Here is a 27,175-nt window from a genome sequence, read left to right as displayed (position 1 = left end):
GCATCAATTCATGAGAACTTTTCTAATCATCTGCGCTCAAAGTCAGTGATCCAACACATCAAGAAAACGTCTGGTTTAGAAATATTTTCATATTATGCCCTTTCTCACACTATCAGCCTCGCCTCTGTTATGAATGTTGTATAGGAAGAGCAAATGATTGCTTCGAATTCAGCCTTGATGCATTGTCAGATTCAACGTGTCACAGGGTGGAATTCAAATGAGTTCTTGGATTTCGTGCTTTGGAAATATGTTTGTTGGAGTGAGACTGGAGAGGAGAATAGAATACGCCACAATAAACAGAGCAGACCACTGTGGTCATCGTTTAACGAGGCGATTCTCGTGAGATTTCACTACATTCATGTTGATCAAGCAGTGTCTACTATAAGAAAGTAGTTCAATCATATCGCAGTTCTGATACAGAAAGGAAGAGAGTTCCTGAAAACATTAAAGTACCGTCAAATTTGGTCTATTTATTGCGCACAACTTTTTTCCCCACTTCTAAGCCACACATATCGTTAGCCTCATAGCATAGTGTAATTTAAGTCATTTTTGAACGTTTCCTGGAAACAAAAAAAAACCCACAACAAATTCAACAAACAAAGAGTCCATTTGCCTTAATTCAACCTTTATGGATTACCATGACCTGGATGACTGGGGATCTATTTTTTTTTTTGCAAGAACATTGGTATTTTTTTTTTATTGATACTGTGAATAGTACCACAATTTCTCGAGTATAATAACATATTATTTTTTTCGAAGAATTTCATAAAATCGAGGGTGCATATAATAGATAGGGACAAGGAAAATTATAATTTTTTTGTCTACCACTAGGCGTTACTTTCATTACAATACGATATGAAATGTAATTTTTTTTCAAATTTATATAAAATAATTTTTGCAGCTCAAGAATCATGGCAGTCTCGCGGGCGCAGATATTGATATCTCTTATTATATCATATAGTTTCTTATTTATCTGATATATTACGCCTACTGGCGGCACGGTGAACGACTGGTTAGCACATCTGCCTCACAGTTCTGAGGACCGGGGTTCAAATCCTGGCCCAGTCTGTGTGGAGTTTGCATGTTCTCACCGTGCCTGCGTGGGTTTTCTGCGGGTACTCCGGTTTCCTCCCACATCCCAAAAACATGCATGGTAGGTTGATTGAAGACTCTAAATTGCCCGTAGGTGTGGATGTGAGTGCGATTGGTTGTTTGTTTGTTTATATGTGCCCTGCGACTGGCTGGCGACCAGTTCAGGATGTACCCCGCCTCTCACCCGAAGATAGCTGGGATAGGCTCCAGCAGGCCCGCGACCCTGGTGAGGCTAAGCGGTACAGAAAATGGATGGATTACGCCTACTTTCTACAGCAATGCGGTCTCCAGTCTCCAAACATCTCAAACTCGCAGGTGCCATCCTCTCCAGGCTCGCAATATACAATATACTACTACTACTACTACACTATACACCAACGACTTGACTCATCCAAGGGAAGTCAAAGTCGTTCTGAGCATTCCAGACAGAGAGAGAGTTCCCTTACACAAGGGAAGACTTGGTAAACATTCGGGAGTCTACCCTCGGACTTTCTTTCACCAACTTTTGCAGATCCGCTCAGTTTTTTCTCAGAGTTACTCACCGGAGGGACGCCTGCGGTCTACGGCGCACGGAGATGTAGGCGACGAAGAGGGAAGCGAGCTGGCATCCAAGTGACGCTCCGCAAGAGAGGATACAGATTGGCGTTCCCGTTGATCCACCTCATGAATCTACGCTTCCTACCCAACAAAATGGATGAGCTTCATCTTCTGACAAAGACCAGTAAAGACTAGGGTCTGAACCCTAACCATAAACTAACCACAAAAACTAAAACTAACTAACTAAAAACTAAAACTAACCCTAACGGCAAACCCAGAGGTTTGTGGTTAGGGTTAGCCAGTGGGTAAGGGAACAAATGGGAGTGGGTACAAAAAACACAAAGTAAAAACCTACCAGCAACAGTGCTCAACATGGCTTAACAGAAGCAACATGTCTGCTCAGTCATCCATATGACTGCTGGCCATCATCTCTAACTTGTACGACAATGAAACATGCTGGACACAGCTTACTTCGCGATAACCTCCGGTGGATTCTTTGACTGATATGAACCCACATTCCTTTCCCTGCAGGCTTGCTCACTCAAATAGAAAACAGCTACCCATTTTACACCTTCAAACTGTAATGTGGTGAGAAAAGAAGAAAGGGACCTGCAAATGTGGCATTGAAGCATGCACAATCACTTCTCCGAGAATGCGGAGGTGGCTTGGCTGATCTCAGCGGGAGTCTGTCGAGGTCTGAGCGTGGAGGTGTGACTGAGAGGATAATAGCATGTGGAGTCAACGTGACTCATACAGGAACAGGAGAAAGATGAAGGAGCTGCAAGCAGGAAGCTACGATACGAGGGAAGGAAACGGCCCTGAGGTGGCCCCGCCGTCAACTCTCTTTGGGCCGGTCGGTGGTAGCGGAGCGGGGCCGTTGGTGAGTCAGTGTGACTCGCAGGAAGGAAAAATGTGCGCGTCAGCTTGGCAAGCAGGAATGCACGCTCGGGAGCAAATACATGCCACGGAAAAATTTTGTCATATACTCTTTGTAAAACTTCACGCCGCTGACTTTCACACTTATCGTTAGGGTTGATGTGCTTCCAGCTACATTTAATAAACGTATAAAGTAACTCCTGATGTGATATGATTGACTTCAACTGCAATCCATTAGCAGAGGGGCTGTGAAAAAGGCTGTTTCAGGTGAGTATTTAAATTTGTTAATTTAATTACAAATTAATTAAAGCCAGAGGGTCTTTCATTTCAATTTTGAAATTTCAAATGAAAGAACATTGTATCTACTGATTGGAACGGTTATCATCGTGAAATATGAAATTCCTCTTCAGCTTTCTTGCTGTCATTTGAAAAGTTTGTGTCAAAATATACTCGTATTGAAAACTGTTTTTGATTCCCTCCACCTTGAGCTTCAGTTCCTGCTTTCAAAAATAGAATGATGCTGCCACCATGATTCTGCCACCCTGTTGTAACTGGGCACACATCTACATGGGTTTTCTCTGGGTACTCCGGTTACCTCCGACATTTAGTAGGCTAATTGATGACTCTAAATTGCTCATAGGTGTTCATGTGAGTGTGAATGATTATTTGTCCAAGCCAAGATTCAAACCTGGATCCTATTGGCTGTGCAGCAAATGTGCGAACCATGTGACACCATCCTGACAAGGCTGAACATTCAGGCCAGAATTCCAGAGGTAATTCGGCGTGAAAACAACAGTCCAACAAGACTGCTTCAAGTCCAACTAACATAATTTAATTAGAGAGAAATAACCCAAACACAGCTTTAGAATCTAAATAACTCAATAGCTCGAAGTTGCACATCTGCACTGTTCTTAATTTGGTATTCACACTGCAATTACAGAAAAAAAAAAAAGCCGCCGTGCAAAAGTACAGTTTACAGTGCCAACGGCTCAAGTGCTGTATGATATGAATGTTGCGGAGAAACAAGGAGGCAAGATGGGGGATCAAGTATCATAAAAGAGCCTAATATTACAGGGGCAAAAAGACTGGGGGAGAAATGGAAAGAAAATCAATGAGGAAATATGAGCGGCAGCCGGATGGGGAGACAGAACTGGAGGCTGAGAGAAGAGGAAGAGTCAACTGGGAGAAACGAAAGACAGACAGACTAACAGAGAGTTTATGCAAGTGTGAAATGAAAATAAGGCAAATGAGCAATAGCAGTGAGAGCGCATGACAAGTAGGATGACACACCCTAACAGGGAATACCTCCAATTCCTTTCATCATGTGGAATTAGAGCAAGCGCTAGAGATTAAGAGATTAAGATCACTCAAGTGTCAAGATTGGCTGATTCTGCTGTCAGAAAAACGCCACCTTCAATAGGCGATGCCTGACAGACGCATCCATCATGAAAGCGAGCAGCAATGGGAAGTACTAAAAAGCATCATGTGATCCAGGTTGCTTACAGCCAGACTCAAGCACTCAAGTGACACGGTGCAATAAATGAGTCTCACTCAAAATGGTTCTGCGTTCCTAGTTTGTGTGTGTGACAGCATTGAGACATTTTTTGTTGTTGTTTTTTTTTTCCACAAGAAGAAAAAGTTTCTTCCACATTAGAAAACAGTTAATTTGAATGCAGCAGTTTTATTTGTGACTTTAAAGTAAAACCAAAAACTGGGCATATAAAAAGTAAACTCCACGAGTATTACTGAATGTGAATCATTTGATTACAACATTGGATATTGGAGTCTCAGAATTATTCTGTGTTAATATTAATTACGTTTACCAGAACAAATCTGCAAGTACGACTTGGAATTTGAAAGTATGCAAAGTATGTTTATGTAGAACAGTTTGTATTGTTTGAAATTTTGTATGTTTGTAAAGTTTGAGATTTTTTTTTAAATCAGAGCGATGTCATGCCTTGTTTTTTATATTAGCATTGCAATCCAACTTTTTGCTTGAATTTGTTTAGCAGATGGCAACCAACAGCTACAAGCTACATCCCAAAAAAGGTCAGCAGAACACTGCATTATTACATTACTGCGAAAAGTAATACATTTCTAGAATTGCATTACTTTACGTTACACTGGTATCTACTGCAGAAAATGTTTGTATATGCCTTTGAGGATTTTTATGACAAACTGATATTGTCTTTGGCAATATAGTCATTGGACAGCATTAGCACAAACATCAGCCTGACTACATTGAACAGAGTGTCGACCCACTTCGAATACTCACACTAGTGTGACTCATAATGGGTCAGGATGAGAAGAATCGGGGTGGTGTTGGTGGAGTTCACAGGTGGTAATGTGGGTGTTTGACAGTGCCACACAGTGAAGACGATTGGCCCAAGAAAGAATGTGGTGACTTTGGAGAGAATGTTGTATTTTTGGACATTAGTTCCAGCTAGGGAAACAACTGTGTACCCCACTTCACACTTGACATTTTCTGAGGCGTGGTGATTCAGCTCCCAAAACACACTCATTATGTGGTATTAGTGTGAAGGAGATGGCTTGCTTAAAATAATATAGCACAGGCTCAGAATCGGAGAGTGAGTCTGAATGGCAGGCCAGTGCTTCATGTGTTCCCCAGCTTGTGCAAACAATAGATAGCCTCACATCCACAGTTCCTGACACAGGCAGCTGTTCAAATATCACCGCGTGTATTAGCAGTGGTAGCAAAAACAAACAAAAAGAGAGGAAGACCTTCTACTGATGGTACCAATCCCAGGTGAAGTTAATCTTCCTACGACGAGTTCAAGCGTAAAAATCGACAAGAAAATAGAACCATGCCTACTACTGCAGCTGAGTGCCTATCATGGCACTGTTAGATTTTGCATTTCTTAACTCCGCAAAACCAAACAACTTCAATGAAAAACATGTAAAGTGCTATTCACATTTTTAGACACATGACCTGTCTAGTTTTCAGTATGTTGTGCAAGTCGGCTCACATGACAATGTACATGTGGCAGGGGGAAATACTTACATAAAGCTACAATGTTGATACTAAACACTAGGGTGTGCCACATGATTAAATGTACATTTTTGTATTTTTTTAATGGCTGTGAATATTCTAATTCATCCATCCATCCATCCATTTTCTGAGCCACTTCTCCTCACTAGGGTCGCGGGCGTGCTGGAGCCTATCCCAGCTGTCATCGGGCAGGAGGCGGGGTACACCCTGAACTGGTTGCCAGCCAATCGCAGGGCACATCGAAACAAACAACCATTCGCACTGACAGTCATGCCTACGGGCAATTTAGAGTCTCCAATTAATGCATGTTTTTTGGGATGTGGGAGGAAACCGGAGTGCCCGGAGAAAACCCACGCAGGCACGGGGAGAACATGCAAACTCCACACAGGCGGGGACGGGGATTGAACCCCGCACCTCAGAACTGTGAGGCTGACGCTCTAACCAGTCGGCCACCGTGCCTATTCTAATTCAACCAGGTCATTTTATTCTCAGGGCATTGAATCGATCGCAACCGGACCGTTCTGTTTGTCTTAGAAGCTGACAACAATGGAGAAGAATTAAGGTTTCCTTTACTTCCTGGCACATGGCTGTTTTCCTTAAGAGGAGACTGACTGCGGCAAAATGAAGAATATGGAGAATAATACAGCAGTACCGGTATCTGAAGCTTTGGGGTGTTTAGATTAGGGGTTGTCGTCAATCATTGCCAACTGTTGGCCTGTGAAGCCCTTTGAGATTCTTTTGTGATTAAAGGCTATACAAATAAACTTGACTTGACTCGAGCTAAGCCTGCTAATTCGAAATGACAGGAATTTTAGTTTATCCACTTTACTGCCGCTGCCCTTTTTCTTACTGACATATGGCCTCAACTTGAAATATCTGACTGATATCAGAAATAGTACCTGGTTTTGGAAATGGAAACATGTCAATAGCGAATACAGTCACGTCGAGCACAGGGTAGATATCACGCAGTAGTAGAGGGCAGAAAATGCAAAGTACAACATGTCATTTTGTAGTTATATGAGAGTCTCAATCATAAATAAATGCATAATGCTAAAAATGGACACAGGATACATACACACGCAGTGAATTGGATGACGCAAACACACATGCATGCGCGCGCACACACACACACACACACACCCCCACGCACGTACACATGCACGCACGCACCAGCCTTGAAATCCTTTAAGACTGAACAACAACTCAACATTATGCTTTTGATCTATTCCCCATCTGCAGCCTGCAAAGTGTACAATGCGGAAAACAAAAGAGGAAAGGGGACTGACGTATGTCTCACAGAGACCAAACAAGGCACAACAAGTACATGCCCGCGTGTGTGTTTTCCCCAAATACCATATTTCATCTAGATTTCAGAGAGCAGATGCAAATTCAGCACAGAGGAGACGCCTTTGAGAAGGTTGATGACTCAGCCTGACTTCCTTCTGTTCTCATTTGATCTCATCATATGATTGGGTCACTTTGTTTGCTTGGTGTGGTCACATGATGCCACTGCTCGGCGTCTGGGCTTCCATGGTTTTGCCAATAAACCTCCAGGAGCCAAGATGCAGAAAAGGTCAAGAGAAAATAACATCAAAAGATGACAAGCGATTCATCAGAGAGGCGGTTCAGTTGCAGTGCATCATAATCAACATCCGTTTGATGCACGCTGACACACTCTCCTTTACCTCGCTGCATCCCAGCCTACAGCCCACTCGCTGCATATGAGTATACACATGCTGTCCAACGGGCCGGCACCAGTCAAAACCATTCATGTCAGGACAGACATTCTAATTAGACTTTGAAAGCAATACAATCAATTAAATCCATATGATTACTCATCCATGTTCGAGGAAATGAAAGGGGAAGAAATCTAATCATTTAGCGAGCACCGAGGACATCTGAGTCATAACAGATGCAAGCAGTTTAGTGTTCAGGGAGATGATGTTGCATATGAACTCTGCGGCAGTACATTTCACAGGGGCCAAGAGGGCTTTTCTTTTACCAAGCAGACTCTTAAAGTTCCTCTCAAGGGAAATTAAATATCTTCTATATTAGACACACCACAGACAAGATTATTGTGTACAACCCTGCCAAATCTGAGTACCTACAAAAAGGAAAAAAAAAAAAAAAAAAAAAAAAATCAGCCAGAATATAAAATTTAGCTTCAAAATCATGAAAAATAAAACCATTCACTCTGCTTTCGAACGCTATGGGCGTGGCCACTGCATGCGAATACCATACACTGCCAAGTCGTACAAGTACAGTATATATTGTATTTTATAATAACATTTAACAAATAGTCAGGGATGCACATATAAATGTGGTTCTGTTTTTTAACGGAGCACCAGAGATTGTTGTTTGGTGCTCATTTTTTTTTACTCAAACCACCAACCTCCCTGGATGAACTTGAAGTAGGTATGTGTGTCAAATTTTAAAGATGAATTGTTTTACATGAGACTCGCATTATCAGACAGCTGTTTCCAATACAAATTCCAAGGGGTGCTGTTTTCGCCAAGTCCAATACATCATAAAATATAAAATGGTAAAAAAAGGTTTAACGTTACATCTCCACAAGTGAGCCCATAGTTCTCAGTCTGTCATGATCTGTGTTTTAGTTTTAGTTTTGTTTCATGTTTTCCTGTGTCCCATGTTGTTAATGTCTTGTCATGCTCGTTAGGGTTTTCATGTGTTTCTCGTCATGTCTGGTTTTATGTCAGGGTAAGTTTACACCTGGTGTTTGTTACTTTGAACATTGTTTTTGAGACTTTTGTTAATTGAGTATCTAGTTTTCCCTGGGCCTTGTTTGCCTCTTTTGAGTTTTTGAAAATAAACCTTTTTTTGAGATTCGTCCTGCTTTGCCTGCCTGCTTTGGGGCCCAACGTGTCGCAAAACCAGTTCTTAGCAACTGTCTTCAAACGTATTATGTATTAAGAAAAGAAGACAAATCTCCAAATTCACTTTACAGGGTCTTTAAGTCTGGATGATTGAATATTGGGAAAGCAACACTGTTCTGTTTCTCCTCTTTACTGGTTCACATTTAGGCACCAAATGTTCGCAGTCACAGTTTACCATTTATGACCATCTCATTAGTTATAACTAGAGGCAAAACAAATATTTTATACCATTCTCATTGACTCAATTTCCCTGTGATGGTGACTCTCATCAAAAAGGAATCAGATGATTTGAAATGAACTGTATTTTAAGGCCTGTCCATTGTTTGCAAAAGCAGATGACACAGCTGATATGCTGTATTTTTTGGCAGACCATCTGGGGAGGCTTTACATGATGCTGCCACCTTGTCCTGTTGCATAAAACTGAAGCAAGCAAGCAAAGCGTAGAAATCACGTTTTTAATCGAAGGAGGATAAATCATTCAGGCCTGGTTAAGATGTGTCTGTTGGAGCCTGAGGCGCACACACGCCCAAAAATAAATAAAACATGTTGATCCAAGTGCGGGAGTGATATGTCGAGCTTCACTGCTCCCCCAATGATGATGTCCTTCATGAGAAAAAAGCATGGCGGCAGTCTGGGATGTGTCAGCCTGCTGGGCGACACCGCACCTATCATCCTCTTACATTTGCCCCCTCAACCCGACTCTACCAATCCTACCTCCCTCCTCCCTTCTATTCCTCCTCCACACACTGCTGCAGCAGAGAGAGATTGAACAGCAAGCATCAGCATTGTCGGCGTAGTGGCCCCGCTTCAGTAATAGTCTTCTGAGAGGCAGAGTATGGGGGGGAAGAAGATTGCCATAATAAAAGTACACTTGTAGAAGCAGCGCTGACAGGAAATAAATAAATCCACTATAAAAAACAGAATGAATTAATTCACCCTTTCAACTGGAGCAAGTCTTGGGTAAATAACACTGCTCCAATCATTTCATGCAAATTGGTGCCCATACAGGAAGCATAGGCACGTCAATCAAGTCTGAGGTGCTAAGACACAGGCGGCGGGCATAACTCATTCCATCTTTAAGAACGTAAGGACACCTGTATGAGGTTTAATCTAGCGAGTCAACTGTAATTGTTGGACTTACAATACACTGACAAGACTGGATGAGTCAGTAGTTTATTGATGGTCCAATGAGGGAGAATCACCACAGAGAGATGATAACAAAATGAGAACATCGGGGGATAAAATGTAGAGGACTAGTAAGAAGGAAATCAATACGATTTAAGAAAGTCTGTTAGATACAGGTGACATGATAAGACTGGAGATGTGCTTGCTGAATGGAAGTAATGAAAGAGAAATAAGGCAAAGCAACCAAACGTGACGTAGCTTCCATCACTTCTTTGGAATTTAGGCAATTCGCTTTAAATGCTGCTGCAAATTGAGGGAAAAAAAAAAAACAGGACTGAATTGGGAAATTTGCTTTCTATTTTAGTCAATCCGCTGAGAGTAGCTTGTTCATTCACATTGGGAGGGATTTTCTATTATCTCAAGAATGAAAGAACAAAATCCATTGAAGTGACTACCAGTTTTAGACAAAACTTCAACATCCAGAAAAATGAATGGATTTGGCATGAAAGAGAATATGATGACAAACAGCTCTGAAGCTTCAGAGAAAACACATAAACCTGAAAGGTTTAAATTCATCTTTACAGAGATGGCAGATCACTTGCAACACATCAATGAAAAATCTATTCTGAACAGCTGCATCAGCTTTGTAAATAATGTGACATCATAGCATTGTTGACTCAGTGCAACTGCCAACAAACTAAAATCCACACAACTGACAAAAATGGAAAACCTCCAGTATTTTGTCTTCTTGGCGTACTGCGTTTTACAAGCTTTGTAGGCACTTTGTGCGGATTCCACTACAATCCTGATTCTACACTGACTGGGCAAAAGACTGCAGTGTGTCTCGTACCACCCTTTTGGTACCTCATTACTGTTGGTGCCCCAGTTGAAGAAGAGCAAAGTATGGAGGTGGACTAACACAAGCTGTTCCAGGACACTGGTTGATGTGTTTGGAATTTGAAACAAGTAACATACTACCCATCGGACAAGTGTAAAAATGAGGGAACCACTGTAAATAGTCAAACACAAATACAAAAAGTCAGTTTTAAGCAGTAATGCAAAGCTGAGTCGTGTTGTAGATGCACCTCACGCATATCATTTGTAAAAACAAGTTAAAAGTAGAAAACACAATCTTGGGGACGATAGTCTTACTGCTGTGAATTGGAATGTAATTTGCTCTGTATGTTTTTCTTTTGAACATTGTGTATGTAATAGTGCAAATAGTGTTGGGAAAAAAAGCAACAAAAAGCCAAAGAAAAAACACACTGAAGGTCTAGTAAGGAATGCTAAAGCTTTTGTGACCTCACGCATATTGGTGGTTTGAACTCCTACGTTATGTGCAAATTTAGGACTGACAATTTTATTTTGTTTGTTAAAATTTGGTATGTGTGTATGTGATGATTTTACATGCACCTCTTGTCAGCTGTTGTTCAAGTTGGTGACCACCTGTTACAAATGACTGCCTATACCGTACAGTATATGCTGTAAAAGAACCTATACCAGGGGTTATCAAACCTTTTCAAACTGAGAGCTCATTCTTGGGCACTGATTTATGCCAAGGTGTACCAGTTTGAAACACACTTCTGAAATAACAATTTAACGCAAATGACCTGTAATTATACACTATGTTAGTATTTATAATAATATTTTGAAGACACTGAACATGATAATGATGACACAATAATTATCAACAATGACTTGACAAGGTAGGAAACAGACAAATATCAATATGCAACACTTTATTTCTATAATTCTCTGCAAGTGTTTACATTTTCAAATGTTTACTTCTATAACAGTTCTAGGAAATCACAATGTCCCATCACTGGCAAGCTGTTTTTAAGACAGGGCTGCGGGACCGGACAGGAGTAGTGCTGTGTTCCGTGGGACAAAAACTGATGTATTTTTCTTCATCTATTTATGCCAGTGACGTACAGTCACAGGCAGAACAATTACCGTAATTTCTCGTGGATAATGAGCACCCATGTATAATCCGTACCCCCAAAGTTGACCTCACAATTCTGGAAAATCCTTCTACCAATGTACAACGTATAATGCATTTTTATAATACATGATTTTGCTTCTACCCATATGAAACATGAAACAAGTAATATCTGTATTTTGTTAGTTTTTATTCTGGTTAAGCACTTCATTTGAACACATAATACTTTATTTTTACTTACTTGCTCGTATTTTGAAATGCACAGCCCTACTTTTATTTAGTAAATGAGAAAACACATGCTTGTGGTCATAGCTTTGATTACCCAGGCAGAATTTACAATTCTTTAAAGAAAACATGAAAGGCCAGGCTAAACACATTTAATTGTATTTATTTATTTAATGGGATTAAAATTAAACTGTCAAGCATTTCAGAAAAGCATTATCATAAAACAAAACATAACCATAAAGAAATTAATGGTGGTGGTTGTTCAGTCATCAGTGGTATTAAAAAAAATAGATATTTCACAAATTCTGCCTAGGTATGGAAACTTATGAGCACAACTTTAAATATATGCAGTCAAATGTACCCCTGTCAGATTGGAATGAAAGTGTAGGCTACACCTGTTTCATAACCTCTAGGTGGCGGTGGCATACAAGAATGAAAGTGTACAGCTTTTTCATAACCTCTAGATGGCTGCATACATTTATAAAATGTGAATTTTTTTTTCATTTTCCCCTATACCGATGTATAATGCACACTTTTGACTTTTGACAATTTTTTGGGGGAAAAAAAATGTGCATTATACACGAGAAATTATGGTAAATGCTATTCCACTAAGCAGAAGGTACTTTTAAGACTAAATTCAATTCAGAAACAAAGTGAACTGCACTGCTTGGTGTAAAATTGAATTACTGTAAGTCTTTACCGTAAAATTATGAATTTCATGTGTTGCTTCCCTCCTCCTCCTTAGTAAGAGATTGTATCGAAAAACTTCATTAGTGGTTGTTTTCTCTGCAGGGGTTGGCCAAGGCTTTTCACAGGCAGGCAGCCTCCTGCAATGCACATGTAAAGTCCAGCCCACAGCCTGCACTTCCCACTGCAATAATTATTCATTTTATTGCGTCACGTGTTTAAGAGGCAGGCTCTTTTCAATGAGTTTCATGCAGACCAAGACGGCCAGTCTTGCGAGGCCAGAGGCTGCGTGTTGTGTGTTTTGTTGTGCTGTGGTTTGCTGGCAGGCGGCATGTTTTGCCTCTGCTAAAAATGCATCGAAAGCAGCGGTTGCTCGTCTGCGTAGCCACGAAGCGGTGCTCACACATAAGTGCTGACACGCACACATCAAAACAGGCAAACAGAAATGGCCAACTAATGTCAGATTGATCAGTCTGCAGTCGCAGACTCGCCACAGCCCAGCGCGCCTCCTCGATGCAACCCACCAAACACATGAAGTGGCCATCTATTCTAGCAACCATCTCTAATGTTACTAGAGAGGCGAGGGACACGCTTCAGTGATATTAGGCATTTATATATCAGCAATGATGCCATTTTACAGCCTCGTCCTGCTGTTGGAACCATCTGGAGAATAAGAAACATGCATGCACACGCAGGCCACAAGCAGACTCCTTTAACAACGTAACTCATTAGGCTGTCTCATAAATGAACGTAACAAATGTATCAAATGCATTACAGCCACTTCAATCAAAAATAATATGATGAGTCATTCCCATAATATGGAACAACGCTAGTCAATAGCACTGCATTTGGTATTACACAGGTAGTATTTAATCTGTCATCAACAGTTAAATTGTCAAAGAATAAATAAGGTATTGCTGTTTCTTGAGTGCTGTATGCATTTGCATCAAATATTGTCCGCTACACTAATAGAAGTCAAGTCTGTTCTCCACTTGGACAAATGAACACTTTTAAAATAGATGCCTACCATTTTTTTCCATTAGGAAAAGGATGGTAATTGTAATTACCTGAGTTTATAGATGTTACACATTCACTTACAGACATTCAATAGTTAAAGTATCTGTAAGGTATAAAAAAAAAAAAAAAGAAAAAACGTCCTCTAAATTTGACACACCACAGAGAAGTTGTTAACAACCCTGTCAAATTTGAATGATTGAAAAAAATCGGCAACTATATAAAATAAGGATTCAACATCATGAAAAATCAAGCCGTTGTGTCTTCTCTGAGAGACTGTGGGCTTGTCCGCTGAATTCGCTGAAAGCACGCCCCACTCAACTGTCAACTGTCAATCAAATACCACTTCTACGACCTGGAAGAATGGATGCTACATTGTCTGGCATCTTTATTATGCCTAACCATCCTGCATCTACATGTCAGAGCCACGAAAATATATCTGCTTAAATCCTGTGGCTGGAATAAATTCCACTGGGTCGTTGTGGAGCTTTTCTACAAGCGTGAGAGGCTCTTAAGTGGGCACGACAGCACAAAGCCCGTCTACACACTGGCTGTCAGATCAAACTAATTTTTTTCCTCTAGCACTTCCCTCTTCTCTCCATGACATGCGCGCACTCACGGCTGACAAGGAGGCGCTCTAAAGCGGACACCCCAGCGGGCTATCTGAAGTGAAGATGGGATAGCTAGCAATGCTTACACTCCCAAAATGCCAACTGCATCACTCTCGATACCTAAACTGCTCGTCGCAATCATGCCACTGATGCGAACAAAAGCACTCAAGTTCTTACATAGTGGGAGATGGGCGACTCATGCCGGTTGCCAAGTGTGTCACTGTGCTCCGTTTTAGCCACACCCAAAGAATCAGGAAACTGAAATGTTGAAAAACAGTTTATCATTATATTGCCATATTTGAGTATTAGGTAGTTCTCAGTCTTTGTTTTGTTTTCAGCAATTATCTTCAAACACGCATAATGTATTTAGAAAACAAATGAACTTGATAGGGTTTTTACGTAACTGTTGGGTCCTATTGAACTCTGTAGCAATCCAAAACAACATCAACTAAAACAGGATCACCTACTGAGGCACATAAAGGGTGAAGTGTGGATTATTACCACACAAAAAAACAAAAACAACTTCCCTTTGCAGACAAGGAAAATAATCGTAGGTTATGTGAAAACGTCATCTTGAATAATATCTAACGGTGCTGTCTAGTCCGACGTGATTATGTTACAATGTTTTGTTTGATGTAGAGCTACATCAAAATCTGAATCAGAATCAGCTTTATTGGCCAAGTATGTTAAAAGACACAAGGAATGTCTCCGGAAGGTGGAGCCTCTCTAGCATGACAACAAACAACCACTATGACAAAATATACATTTAGGACATAAAAAAACACAAATATGGAGAGTCATTGAGCAATGAATGTGTTAATGAAAATGTTAAAATAAATTATGCAACATTGTTGTATATGGATTTGACACTTTCCCTCGTCTGCACCGGAGTACAAAGCCCCCAGCAACTACAGGTGTATGAGAGGAAATATAGGTATATTCAGTCTTACTGTCCTCCTATTTAGACTACTATTTAGATAGCATTAGTTATCAAGTGTTGTGTTCCTGGGAACCACATTTTTCTATTGTTGCTAAGCCGAGACCCACTTTTAAGGATGTTAGAAACAAACAACAACATCTATTGTTAAAAATAACCTTTGAAATTATATGAGTATCATATTTTTAAACTAACTACTCATGTTTAAAGTGCCTTAAAAAGGCTACCCGACCCACCAGTTGAGAATCACTGATCGAGATCTTACCCTTTTTGGATGTATTTAGCCTTTTTCTTCCACCTCTTTCTCTCCACTTGATGTTAACAGATTCTTGTGGATAAAGGTGCCAGCACATGAGACAATGCCATGCTGCCTTCTTACATAAGCATCGTTGGTCTAGCGCAGTGATTTCCAACCTTCATGGAGCCAAGGCACATATTTTACAATTGAAAAATCTCACGGCACACCAACAAACAAAAAATTCACAAAAAGTGGATACATTAATTACTGTATATACTTTCCTGCCATCTAAAAGCAGAGCCTGTATTTGTTCTGTCTGTCACTATGCCTCGCTGGCATAAATAGATGAACAAAGATACATTATTTCTTGTAAATAAATGATTTTTTGAGCAATTACGTAAAATTTCATAAATTCCCACGGCACACCTGAAGAGTGCTCACGGCACACTAATGTGCCCCGGCACACTGGTTGGGAATCACTGGTCTTGCACTACAAGCAGCTGGTTCATTTATTTTGCCTGCCAAGTTGTGGAAAATTGAAACGCTTGGATAATGCAGCCACATCATCAATGGCACACGTTTCACTGAAGCTATGTGTGGGTTGGAATGAAATGAATGTTTCTTTTTTTAATGGCTTAAGTTGATGATTGGAACCTCTATAACGAACTAAATTCTTTCGGGAATGCTGTCCGAAACAATTCTGCCATTCAGGAAAGAATGAATTTTTTTCAGGATAGAGTTGAACTTCAGGTTGAAGATTGTAGTGCCCAGAAACTTTAAGGTCTCAATGCGAATACAGAGGGAAGTTGGGTAGTGTGAAGGCCAGGCATGGTGAAGGATTTCTCCTGAAGTCAGCAATCACCTCTGCAGGCTTGAGCATTTTCATCTCCAGAGCACCAGCTGCTCTTCCTCCCGTCGAGATGCAGACTCTCTGACCGTCAGCTCTGATCAGGCCGATTACTGTGGTGTCGTCTGCAAACTGCAGGAGCATAAGATCTAGATGTGTTGAGATGCAGTTGTTTGTGAAGAGAGAGAAGATGAGTGGACACTTCCTTGGGGGGCTCTGGTGTTGATTGTGTGTGTGGAATAGCAGCCTCACCTGCTGTGTCCTGCCTGTCAGGAAGCTGTTGATCCACTCGTGGCAAATAGCAAGAGAAATGCTGAGCTGAAGGAACTTGGACAAGGATCATAGCGTTGGTCCCCTTACTGTTAGGGTGTTCCATAATGTAGTGTAGCCCCATGTTGACTACATCAACCACCAACCTGTCTGCCCAGTAGGAAAGCTGCAGGTGTCCTATGACAGTCTTCGGGTGGTCCACCATGGGGTGTTCAAAGGACTTTATGACCACAGATAACAGAGCGACAGGCCTGTAGTCATCTGATTCCAACATGGCTGGGATGATGTTGTGAGTGAAAGTTTGAAACCGGTTTTTATTACTTACACTGTACATATTTCGCGTATTCACATCTCATTCAGGGTCCCCTGGGGGGGGGGGGCATGATGAGGCGTACGCCGGGCCGGGTCCTGGCACATCTGTGCTGGTCTCTGGTCTGGTTGCCCCCCTTCTCTTTCCTGCCGGTCCTCCAGTTTTAATGCATCATACACCTGTCAGTGGGGGGAGGGCAGTGTCGGGTTGGGGAAGACACTTGGCCGGGTGAGGACCCCACCCGCCCGAGAGGCGGGGTTGGGCCCAGGATGGGTCCCATTTCAATTGTGTCTTGACATGTTTTGTTGAAAGCAATGATACGAACATCAAGCATCTGATATCTGTGGGACACTGTGATGGGTTTAGTTTTCATGATCATTGTGTATAAAGAAGCCCTTTTGATGCTCATTAGCCATAATCTTGCAATAGTTCTTACATTACATTCATTCCCATACAGTACTACCCGAGGAGTGTTAGTCCCATGCTGATTAGGGTTGGGCATCGAGAATCGATTGGAACCGGTTCTTCCGGAACCGTTCAAATTTAATAATTTTGGTTCCCAGTTTCGATGCCTAGTCCTCCAGCCGCGAAGAAGTAGTGGTGAAAAGCAACAAAGAAGCAGTGTAATCCAACAAAGAAGAATGGGCATGATGACGTGCTTGTGCCCAACGGCGGCGAACAAAAGTGTGTTATCAAATTATCACAAACACTAACCTCGTGCCTCATCGGTGGGTAGGGAAAGGAATCAGTGTTTTAGAGCATTTGGTTGCAGCCATTAAACAAAAAATAAAAAATAAAATAAAATAAAAAAACACCGTTGCTGTGTGAAGTTACTTTTCGTGCCAAAATGCTGAGTTCCGGTGCGTACCCTTCAAAATAAAAGGATACAAGTTTAAAACAAGAAGTCAATTTAAAACTTACACATATAAACCATTTGACGTGATGAAACAGAATACAGGGGCACCTGTATAGTATTGTTAAAATAACTATTTTAACAATGTTGTCAGTGAAGTCAACTCTCAGTCAACTGGGTGAGTGAAACAATAAAATAAAATAGTTAAAACAGTTAAAATAACTATTTTAACAATGCTATATTTAACTTTTAGTTGAAACATTGATTAATGAATATTAAGTCAATTGGGTTAGTTCCACACACATTGCGTTTTAGTTCATAGATTTGATATTGAACCTTGAGTCAAATGTTCATTTTAGTCTATGCTGGGGGCTGCTAAGAAAATGGATATTCATAATTTGGACACCCTTTATTTAAACCATGCAAACTTTTTTGACCCAGCCCCCTAAAAGAATCGGAATCGAGAATCGTTTGGAACCGGAATCGAACTAAGAAACCGGAATTGGAACCGCTCAAATTCAAACGATGCCCAACCCTAATGCTGATCTGCATATACGTAATAATGCTAAAGGATTATACTGTCTGCGTGTTTGTGAGTGTAAGATAGGGGTGAGTGGATTTGGCATTGAGCCAACTTTCTTATCCCTGCCAAGGCCCTCACACCTTCCAGTCTTGTTTGGCCCAGAGAGCCCAAAGCCATTGTGGTGTATGAGGTGTTACTCAACAAAAACAAACAACACCCCAATCTGCCAACCTCCCCTCCCCACATGTGACGTCCTGCCCTTCCACATGAGCAAAACCAGCTTCTGCTTGAAATCATCGCATTAGACAACATGGCATTTGCCTTATGCTAGACTGGACTTTTGCCAGAATAAAGAGAGGGGACGCACGAAGACACAGACAAGGTTAATAAAGGCAGATGAGCTGATGTCTGAATAGGTAACATTTTGGCCACACACAGGCATCAAGTCACATTTTTCATAAGCAAAAAGTAATAGAGGTGCAAAAGCAGAGTGACCCCTCAATTCTTATAATAGATTGGGGCCAGACAAGCCTCCCATAAGAATGACAACAGCCACCACACCCGCTGCAGAGGACAAGCGAGTCAGTGAAATGACAGGAATTTCATGAAAACAGTATTACACTCATCAGATTTACATCAAGCATCAGGATTTAAAATGAAAAGTGATATTAAGTCTTAAGGGAAGAGTAAACCCCCTGCACTGACCGGAGCACTTCAAATGCTACTATTCATCATAATCTCTGCTGTTCATGTGTAAGAGGACATAAGAATAGGAAACATTCATAATCTCTTATTATCCCATCACAACAGTAATGTGAAAGAGAAGATGTACTTTGACTCTGAATGAGGAAGAATTACTAAACTATTCAAATGTGTTAGACAAAGGAAACTAAGACGTTCGGTTTTCTATACTGTGCGTGTGTGTGTGTGTCTATGTGTGCGTGTGTGTACTAGCATCAACAAAAGGAGCTTACACAAACTCAAGTGTATAGTCTGCCCGTATCACAACCCAATCACATACACAGTCTTGTTCTTTAAATTTAACACACATTTGAACACAAGCGGTAACAAAACATGCAGACATAGCATACATCAATACTCACAGGCATGTACCTTATCCTCTGCGAAAAACAAAAAAAATATATTGCAGCTTTGCGATGGTCTTCTGTGTTTCATGATCAAATCTACATGCCTTTATGTATTGTACTGACCACTGGTGGCCCAGGCGCACATATCAGAAGGAGCACCATAATGGCCATTGCATTATCATGATGCACCAATTTTAATTCTTTACATTGTATTTAATTTGGTTATTACTCATTCATTCATTCATTTTCCGTGATGCTTACCCTCACTCAGGTCGCAGGCGTGCTGGAGCCTATCCCAGCTATCTTCGGTCGACAGCCAATCGCAGAGCACACATAAACAAACAACCATTGGCACTCACATTCACACCTACGGGCAATTAAGAGTCTTCAATCAACCTACCATGCATTTTTTTGGGATGTGGGAGGAAACCGAAGTACCCGGGGAAAACCCACGCAGGCACGGGGAGAACATGCAAACTCCATACCGGTGAGGCCAAATTTGAACCCGTGTCCTCAGAACTATGAGGCAGATAACCAGTCGTCCATCGTGCCGCCTTGGTTATTATTGTTTTTGAAAATGTACAATACTGTAAAGCGCGATTCTTATTGAAAAACACATTACAAAAAATATTTGCCGTTTTTTGGGGCTGGAATGGGTTAATGGCATTTCCATTCATTTCAATTGCGAAAGATGATTTGCCAAGTGTTTTGAGTTACATTACGAGTGTGGTCACAGAACAAGTCAAGGTGCAACTTAGTATTTTTGGTATCTTTCTGCATTACAGACACTAATTCCCTTATGTCCATCCATTCAAATAAAAAAAAAAAATATATATATATATCCATCCATCCATTTTCTGAGCCGCTTCTCCTCACTAGGGTCGCGGGCGTGCTGGAGCCTATCTCAGCTGTCATCGGGCAGGAGGCAGGGTACACCCTGAACTGGTTGCCAGCCAATCGCAGGGCACATAGAAACAAACAACCATTCGCACTCACAGTCATGGCTACGGGCAATTTAGAGACTCCAATTAATGCATGTTTTTTGGGATGTGGGAGGAAACCGGAGTGCCCGGAGAAAACCCACGCAGGCACGGGGAAAACATGCAAACTCCACACAGATGGGGGCGGGGATTGAACCCGGGTCCTCAGAACTGTGAGGCTGACGCTCTAACCAGTCGGCCACCGTGCCGCAATATATAGGGTTAGGGTAAATTGTTCCAAACAAATCATGCAAGTGACTAGCTGTGGCCTTGATGGACAAGCCAAAAGTCACCAAAAAAACAATACCAACAACTCCATTAAACATATGCACTGCAATTATGCTTTCTTTCATCGCAAATACAGCATAACCCGAAGTTACCTCACAATCATTAACTTCCATAAACCGCACCAAGATACTCAATCGTGATACCTCATCTATTTGACGCCATATAGCTAGAACTGATTTCCATCTCAGGTCCCAGTTTTGCCTTCCATCCATTATTCGGATACACTCTTGATTTTCAGCCTCAGATTTCAGCTGCCTGTGACTGCTGGGGCTCCAGCGGTGCATTTTAAGAAGGCGTTGATGGATGGGAGAGAATTGAGCAATGACTTCTCCCAAAACTGATTCTCCCCAGCCTTTCTAGGATTTTACGTTGTTTTTGCGCTATAAAGTGTTCCCAAGAATGTTCCAATAATATCACAGAAAGTCTTACAACTACCATAAAGGATACACTCAACGGCAGAATGACTGGACTGTTTCACTTTCATATCTCATAGCATACAGGCAAATCCGATCCAGAAATATGATTGTACACATCTGAAGGTTATTGGCACGATGCTCAGGGGGCCTCTGTGTTATGATATGATGGGATTGTGTACTGTGAAATGCTTTACAGTATACTAGGAGGCTCATTATTACATAGGACAAGAAAAGGGAAATCTGGTCACTAACTGAATATTTCTTTTCAAGAACATGCTTTGGTGCAACCATCAACTTCACGACACAATATTGACATATTTTTGCCACACAGCATGGTTCATTTTGCATCACATCATTTTGATCAACGGCCCCAACCTTATCACCGTTCAAATGATTCAGTCAGTTTTTCCCAAACTTTATCGAGCCAAGGCACATATTTGACATTGGAAAAATCTCACTAAACAACCATTCACTCATCACAAAATAAATTCACAAAAGTAAATATAATGATCTTGTCGCAATTTACAAATTTACTTAGCGTGAAATCTCAGCCTCTTTAGTCGAACACAAAACTAATATACAGTGGATATACAACGTCTACACACTCTTGTTCAAATGCCAGGTTTTTGTGACATAAAACAATGAGACCGAGATAAATCATTGGAAAACTTTTTCCACCCTGCAGTAGATAAACGACCACGGACACTATAAGTGAAACAAATGGTATATCGTATAAAAATTCTGAACTGAAGTAGTGTTACCATGTTATGAAGATGCAGTCTCATCAGTTTGAGAAGACTGTGGGGGGGGGGGGAGGGTTCACTTTACCTGCCTTAGGCCATCCTTGCTGCTCTGCATGATCCTAAGGGCGTAGTTGGAGCGTTGGCCTTTGCTGTTGAATTCAATGTGGCCTGTTAGACCCTCCAGCTCTACCTGTCCAACAAAGACATAGGAGCACATTAAAGGCCTCTCCGCTGAATCAGGCCCACTTTCCTCTCATCAGTGATTATTATAGAGAAAACTGGAGGGGACAGGCCGACTACTCACCCTTCTATCTTCTTTTTTCCCCCCCGTATAAATGTCAAATTTTGAATAATAAGATGAAATGGAGACATAAAGTGACCCATTTACAGCCAAATAGAAAATTGGCCATATTTCTCTTACCATACATGTCATTTAAAAGTTTTTTGATAGCAAAGATACTTATAGCCATTACTTATTCACTGCCCACCAGTTTTGCCTTTTATTTATTTATGTTTTTATTTTTTGGGACAATCCGGACCAAACCAGTAACTGAATCATAATCAATTTATGTTTGTGCACTGCCCATTTGAAATAATGTCCATCCGTCCATCCATTTTCTTAAAAAGGGGGGACCACCACCCGAGTCTGCCAATCCAGAGGCACTATCCCCGACGTCCATGCGATGTTGCAGAGGTGTGTCAACCAGGACACCCCCACAACATCCAGAGCCTTTAGGAACTCTGGGCGAATCTCATCCACCCCCGGGGCCTTGCCACCGAGGAGCTTTTTAACCACCTCGGTGACCTCAACCCCAGAGATAGGAGAGCCCGCCTCAGAGAACCCAGACTTTGCTTCCTCATGGGAAGGCGTGTAGGTGGAATTCAGGAGGTCTTCGAAGTATTCAAAGTCGAGGTCAGCAGCGCCCCATAGCCACTATACACAGTGTGGATGGTGCACTGCTTCCCCCTCCTGAGACGCCAGATGGTGGACCAGAATTTCCTCGAAGCCGTCCAGAAGTCTTTCTCCATGGCCTCACCGAACTCCTCCCATACCCGAGTTTTTGCTTCAGCGACCACCAAAGCTGCATTCCGCTTGGCTAGCCGGTACCCATCAGCTTCCTCAGGAGTCCCACAGGCCAAAAAGGCCCGATATGACTCCTTCAGCTTAACAGCATCCCTCACCGTTGGTGTCCACCAACGGGTTCGGGGATTGCCGCCACGACGGGCACCGACCACCTTACGGCCACAGCTCCGGTCGGCCGCCTCAGCAATGGAGGCGCGGAACATGCTCCCCCGGAGCATGAGCAAAGTTCTGTCGGAGGTGGAAGTTTAAACTCCTTCTGACAGGGGATTCTGCCAGACGTTCCCACAATACGACCCTCACAATACGTTTGGGCCTGCCACGTCGGACCGGCATCTTACCCCACCATCGGAGCCAACTCACCACCAGGTGGTGATCAGTTGACAGCTCCGCCCCTCTCTTCAGCCGAGCAACGATCGTCAAACTGCGACCTAGGGTGTCCTTGTGCCAAGTGGACGTGTGGACACCCTTATGCTTGAACATGGTGTTCGTTATGGACAATCCGTGAGCACAGAAGTCCAATAACAGAACATCGCTCAGGTTCTGATCAGGGGGGGCTGTTCTTCCTAATCACACCCCTCCAAGTCACACTGTCATTGCCCACGTGAGCATTGAAGTCTCCCAGCAGAACGAAATAATGTCCTGTTTTTGAATAAAGAATGGAAATTAAACTTTTTTAATCAAATTCATCGATTAATCAAAAAAATACGCAACAAATTAATCGATTATTAAAATCTACAGTAAAAAAATATATATACTGAATATATATGAATACATACAGTATATACAGTCACACACACACAAACACTACAGTTGAGACTACTGTATGTGAGTCCCAGGATGCACGTCTGGAGAGAATAAATCCCAGTCCTGGAACAATGAGTCCCTCCAATTTATCATCATGGAGTACAGATACAGTAATCCTTCACTATATGACGGTGGTTGCTTTGTGGTCCCGCTGTATTGCAGATTTTTTTAATTTGTACAGTTGTGCAGTATTTTTGTGTAATCCATTGCTCTTGCTCTCTCTCAATACATTATGTTGCAGCCTGCCACGGTAGCACATTTTTTAGGACAATACATTTTCCCAAAAACAACGATAAACAATAGTATCGTTGATACATCCTTTTGAAGAACAAGTAACAATTTATATATATATACAGATATATATATCCATCCATCCATTTTCTGAGCCGCTTCTCCTCACTAGGTTCGCGGGCGTGCTGGAGCCTATCCCAGCTGTCATCGGGCAGGAGGCGGGGTACACCCTGAACCGGTTGCCAGCAAATCGCAGGGCACATAGAAACAAACAACCATTCGCACTCACAGTCATGCCGACGGGCAATTTAGAGTCTCCAATTAATGCATGTTTTTGGGATGTGGGAGGAAATCGGAGTGCCCGGAGAAAACCCACGCAGGCATGGGGAGAACATGGAAACTCCACACAGGTGGGGCCACCAGATATACAGAAAGAGAAATCCTCCGCGACGTCGCGATTCTTGCTTCACGGTTCCGCTATAGTGCAGATTTTTATTATCAGTTCTTACTCTTTAATCTTTTATACTGTTTGTACAATATTTTTGTGTTATCCCTTGCTCTTGCTCTCGATCAATATATTATGTTTAGGCCTGCCATGATAGCAAATGTTTTTATAACAATGTATTTTCCACAAAACTTTCAAGATAAACAATAGTATCGATGTTTTTATGCCACTGATATAATTATATTAGAACATTATAAAGACTTACACATCTTACAAATTCTCCCTTGGTAATCAAACATATGAGAATAACTAAGTGAAGTTATCTCATTTACAAAATAAAAGTAGGGCTGCATTTCACAATAAGAGCAAGTAAATAAATAGAGAAAGTCATGTTCAAATAAAGTGCTGAACTTGAGAAAAATAAAGTTTGTGTTTCCCCTTTTCTGTTTGGCATCTTGACACAACAGTGAAGTTTCAAACAATTTTACACACAAATCTTAACTGAACCGTTTTAGAGGTTATGTTTGTTCAAAACATTTATTTTGGTTCATAATGGCGTTTCACAAATTATATGCATTTTTAATAAGAGCTCCCAGTGGGAAGTTCCCACTGGGAGCTCTTATTTGCCCCCTTTGTGCATATTCACTGAGCATTTTGTGACATAAATACATTAGGTTCATGGCTGTGCATTTATGAGCTTAGACCACCTAACTAGGAATAAGACAAATATTCTATGTACTACTACAAGTTTTGGAAGCGTAATTTTTTTTCAAACTGAAATGAAGAAACTTCGAGAGACTAAAATATTCCCTTCATCTCCCTTCACCTAAATCCTCCTCTTTTTGGGTCCATGAAGATGATCCACTTTACTCTTATTCCTCTCTGGCCACATTTGCCATGTTTTTCACCTACTTGAGTGTAAGTTTTGCCACTTACAGATCATTAGATTGGCCATATGTCACACAATGACGACATTGAGCAAAAAACACACTGTATGTACCGCTATGGTATCACAATCCACTGTTCAAAGAAAACTTCAAGAGAAGAAATATACAGGCCATACCACAAGATGCAAACCACTACTCAGCAAAAAGAATCGGAAGGCCAGATTGGATTTTGCAAAGTACAGAGATGAGCCATAAAAGTCTTGGTGCAAAGTTTTGATGAGACCAAGATGAACCTCTACCAAAGTGATGGAAAGGCCAAAGTATGGAGAAAGAAAGGATCTGCTTATGATCCAAAACACACAAGCTCATCTGTGAAGTATGGTGGAGGTAATGTCATGGGTTGGGCTTGCATGGCTGCTTCTGAAACCGGCTCACTCGTGTTTATTGATGATGTAACTCATGATGGTAGCAGCAGAATGAATTCTGAAGTCTACAAAACCATTTTGTCTGGCAGTTTACAGAAAAATGCATACAAACTAATTGGGAGAAGCTACATCATGCTACAAGACAATGACCCGAAACACACTGCCAAAACATCAAAGAACTTCCTCAGGGGGAAAAAGTGGAAGGTCTTAGACTGGCCAAGTCAATCACCGGACCTTAACCCAATAGAGCATGCATTCTACCCCCTGAAGAGGAGACTGAAGGGAAAAAACCCCAGAAACAAACAAGAACTGAAAGAGGCTGCAGTAAAGGCCTGGAAAAGCATTCAAATGAAGAATGCAACAGTCTGGTGAAGTCGATGGGTCGCAGTTGTTGCAAGTAAGGGTTATGCCACCAAATATTAAATGTTATTCATTTTAAGTTCATTTTACACAACTTCAGAGAGAGAGAGAGATATAGAGAGAGACAGAGAGAGAGAGAGAGAGAACTATATATATATATTTTATAAAAGACTGCCACCAAGTAATAGTAATTTATCTTTCGACAATAACAAAAAAGAAACCCATGGCTATTATAGCCACTAGTTTAGATTCAAGTGGTGATAAAGTGAAACCTTCTCGTGGACATCTGGGTAGCTTTAAGCCCTATTCCTGATTTATCTGGACATACAAATAGCTCCCCCCGATAAAATAATAAACATTTCCATAAAGGCAGGTTGAATTATTATTACGTTTTTTTATTTAGTACAACAGGGACCAACTTACCATCCTTAGGTAATTCATGAGGCTGGTGCCGTGCTCCCAGATTTTGGAGGACTTGCAGGAGAGCTGAGTGGCGCCTACATTTTGGCTGCGGTTCAGTTCCTGGACCGCAGCCACCACCGCGTATACTGCATCAAAGAGAAGAGCTGAGGAGAGCTGCACAAGAGCAGGAGAGAAAAAAAGAGGAAGGTGGATGTATTATGCATGCACACACCAACTGCACAAACTCCAAGTGCACAAACTATGAGTGAAACATGTCAGTGGTTGCTGTTCAGTGAGGGTTTAGCGTGGGTGAGATGATTCCACTAGATCATTTTATACACTAGGTCGAATTTACTAAGATCCCAAAATAGGCGCCACTAAATATGTGGAAAAATATTATAATTGACCAGATTTTGTCATAGGGGGTTTCGGCCCAACGCCAGCAATTTAGGAGAGCACCGCAAGTGCAAAATGAAGTCTGAAGTGATGAAACTGGAGTTTTTAGTGGAATTGACAAACAAACATATCGCTGAGTTACAGAAAAGAAATCTGCTATTTGGTGGAAGCCAGCAACATAAAAGCCATGCTTTGTTTGTTTTAACTCGTCCGGAGTGCATGGCTATGAGTTATTTAGGTATGTGTCCTTTCTGCGTAACATTGTGTTTACAACTTTGGACAGAACAACTACTTTGGGAGAGCCCAGCACCAATTGCCATAAAGTGTTGAAATGGCCCAGAAGCAGGAAAATGCAGCGTTGAAAGGAGTTTTATCATTTGTAAGGTGATATGGCATGACTCCTCCTTGTGACTGGCTCAAACTCAACCTTCAGGCGATACAGAAGCTCTAAAATTGCATCGCTGACTACATAGATGATATGGCACGATAATCTTTGTTTCTGGCATTTCAAAAATTTTGACTCGAGCTGAAAAGTTCACCACACGACCTCTTATTCTGCCTGCGCTGCACTTGCGCTGCTTTTTGTGCTGGTTTACACCTGCCTTTCGGACAGGCTATTTTAAGATACAAAATCAGCC

At 41.5% G+C, this 27,175-nt stretch overlaps 1 protein-coding gene across 2 annotated transcripts in view; it reads right to left on the bottom strand.

The window, feature by feature from the left end:
• The window catches only part of grik4 (glutamate receptor, ionotropic, kainate 4), a 408,097-nt gene that overhangs the window by 53,953 nt on the left and 326,969 nt on the right, over positions 1-27,175 (bottom strand). For both annotated transcript variants that reach the window (XM_061782686.1, XM_061782687.1), the window contains 2 exons: positions 26,163-26,315; positions 21,589-21,693 (listed from right to left, as the gene is read on the bottom strand). In XM_061782686.1, the coding sequence (XP_061638670.1) occupies positions 21,589-21,693; positions 26,163-26,315 (258 nt within the window). The remainder of the gene's footprint in view (positions 1-21,588; positions 21,694-26,162; positions 26,316-27,175) is intronic.

Source organism: Phyllopteryx taeniolatus, chromosome 8 (assembly GCF_024500385.1).
Source record: "Phyllopteryx taeniolatus isolate TA_2022b chromosome 8, UOR_Ptae_1.2, whole genome shotgun sequence".
Taxonomy (NCBI): Eukaryota; Metazoa; Chordata; class Actinopteri; order Syngnathiformes; family Syngnathidae; genus Phyllopteryx; species Phyllopteryx taeniolatus.
Note: the sequence above shows the minus strand (reverse complement) of the source record. Positions and strands in the feature narration are given on the sequence as shown.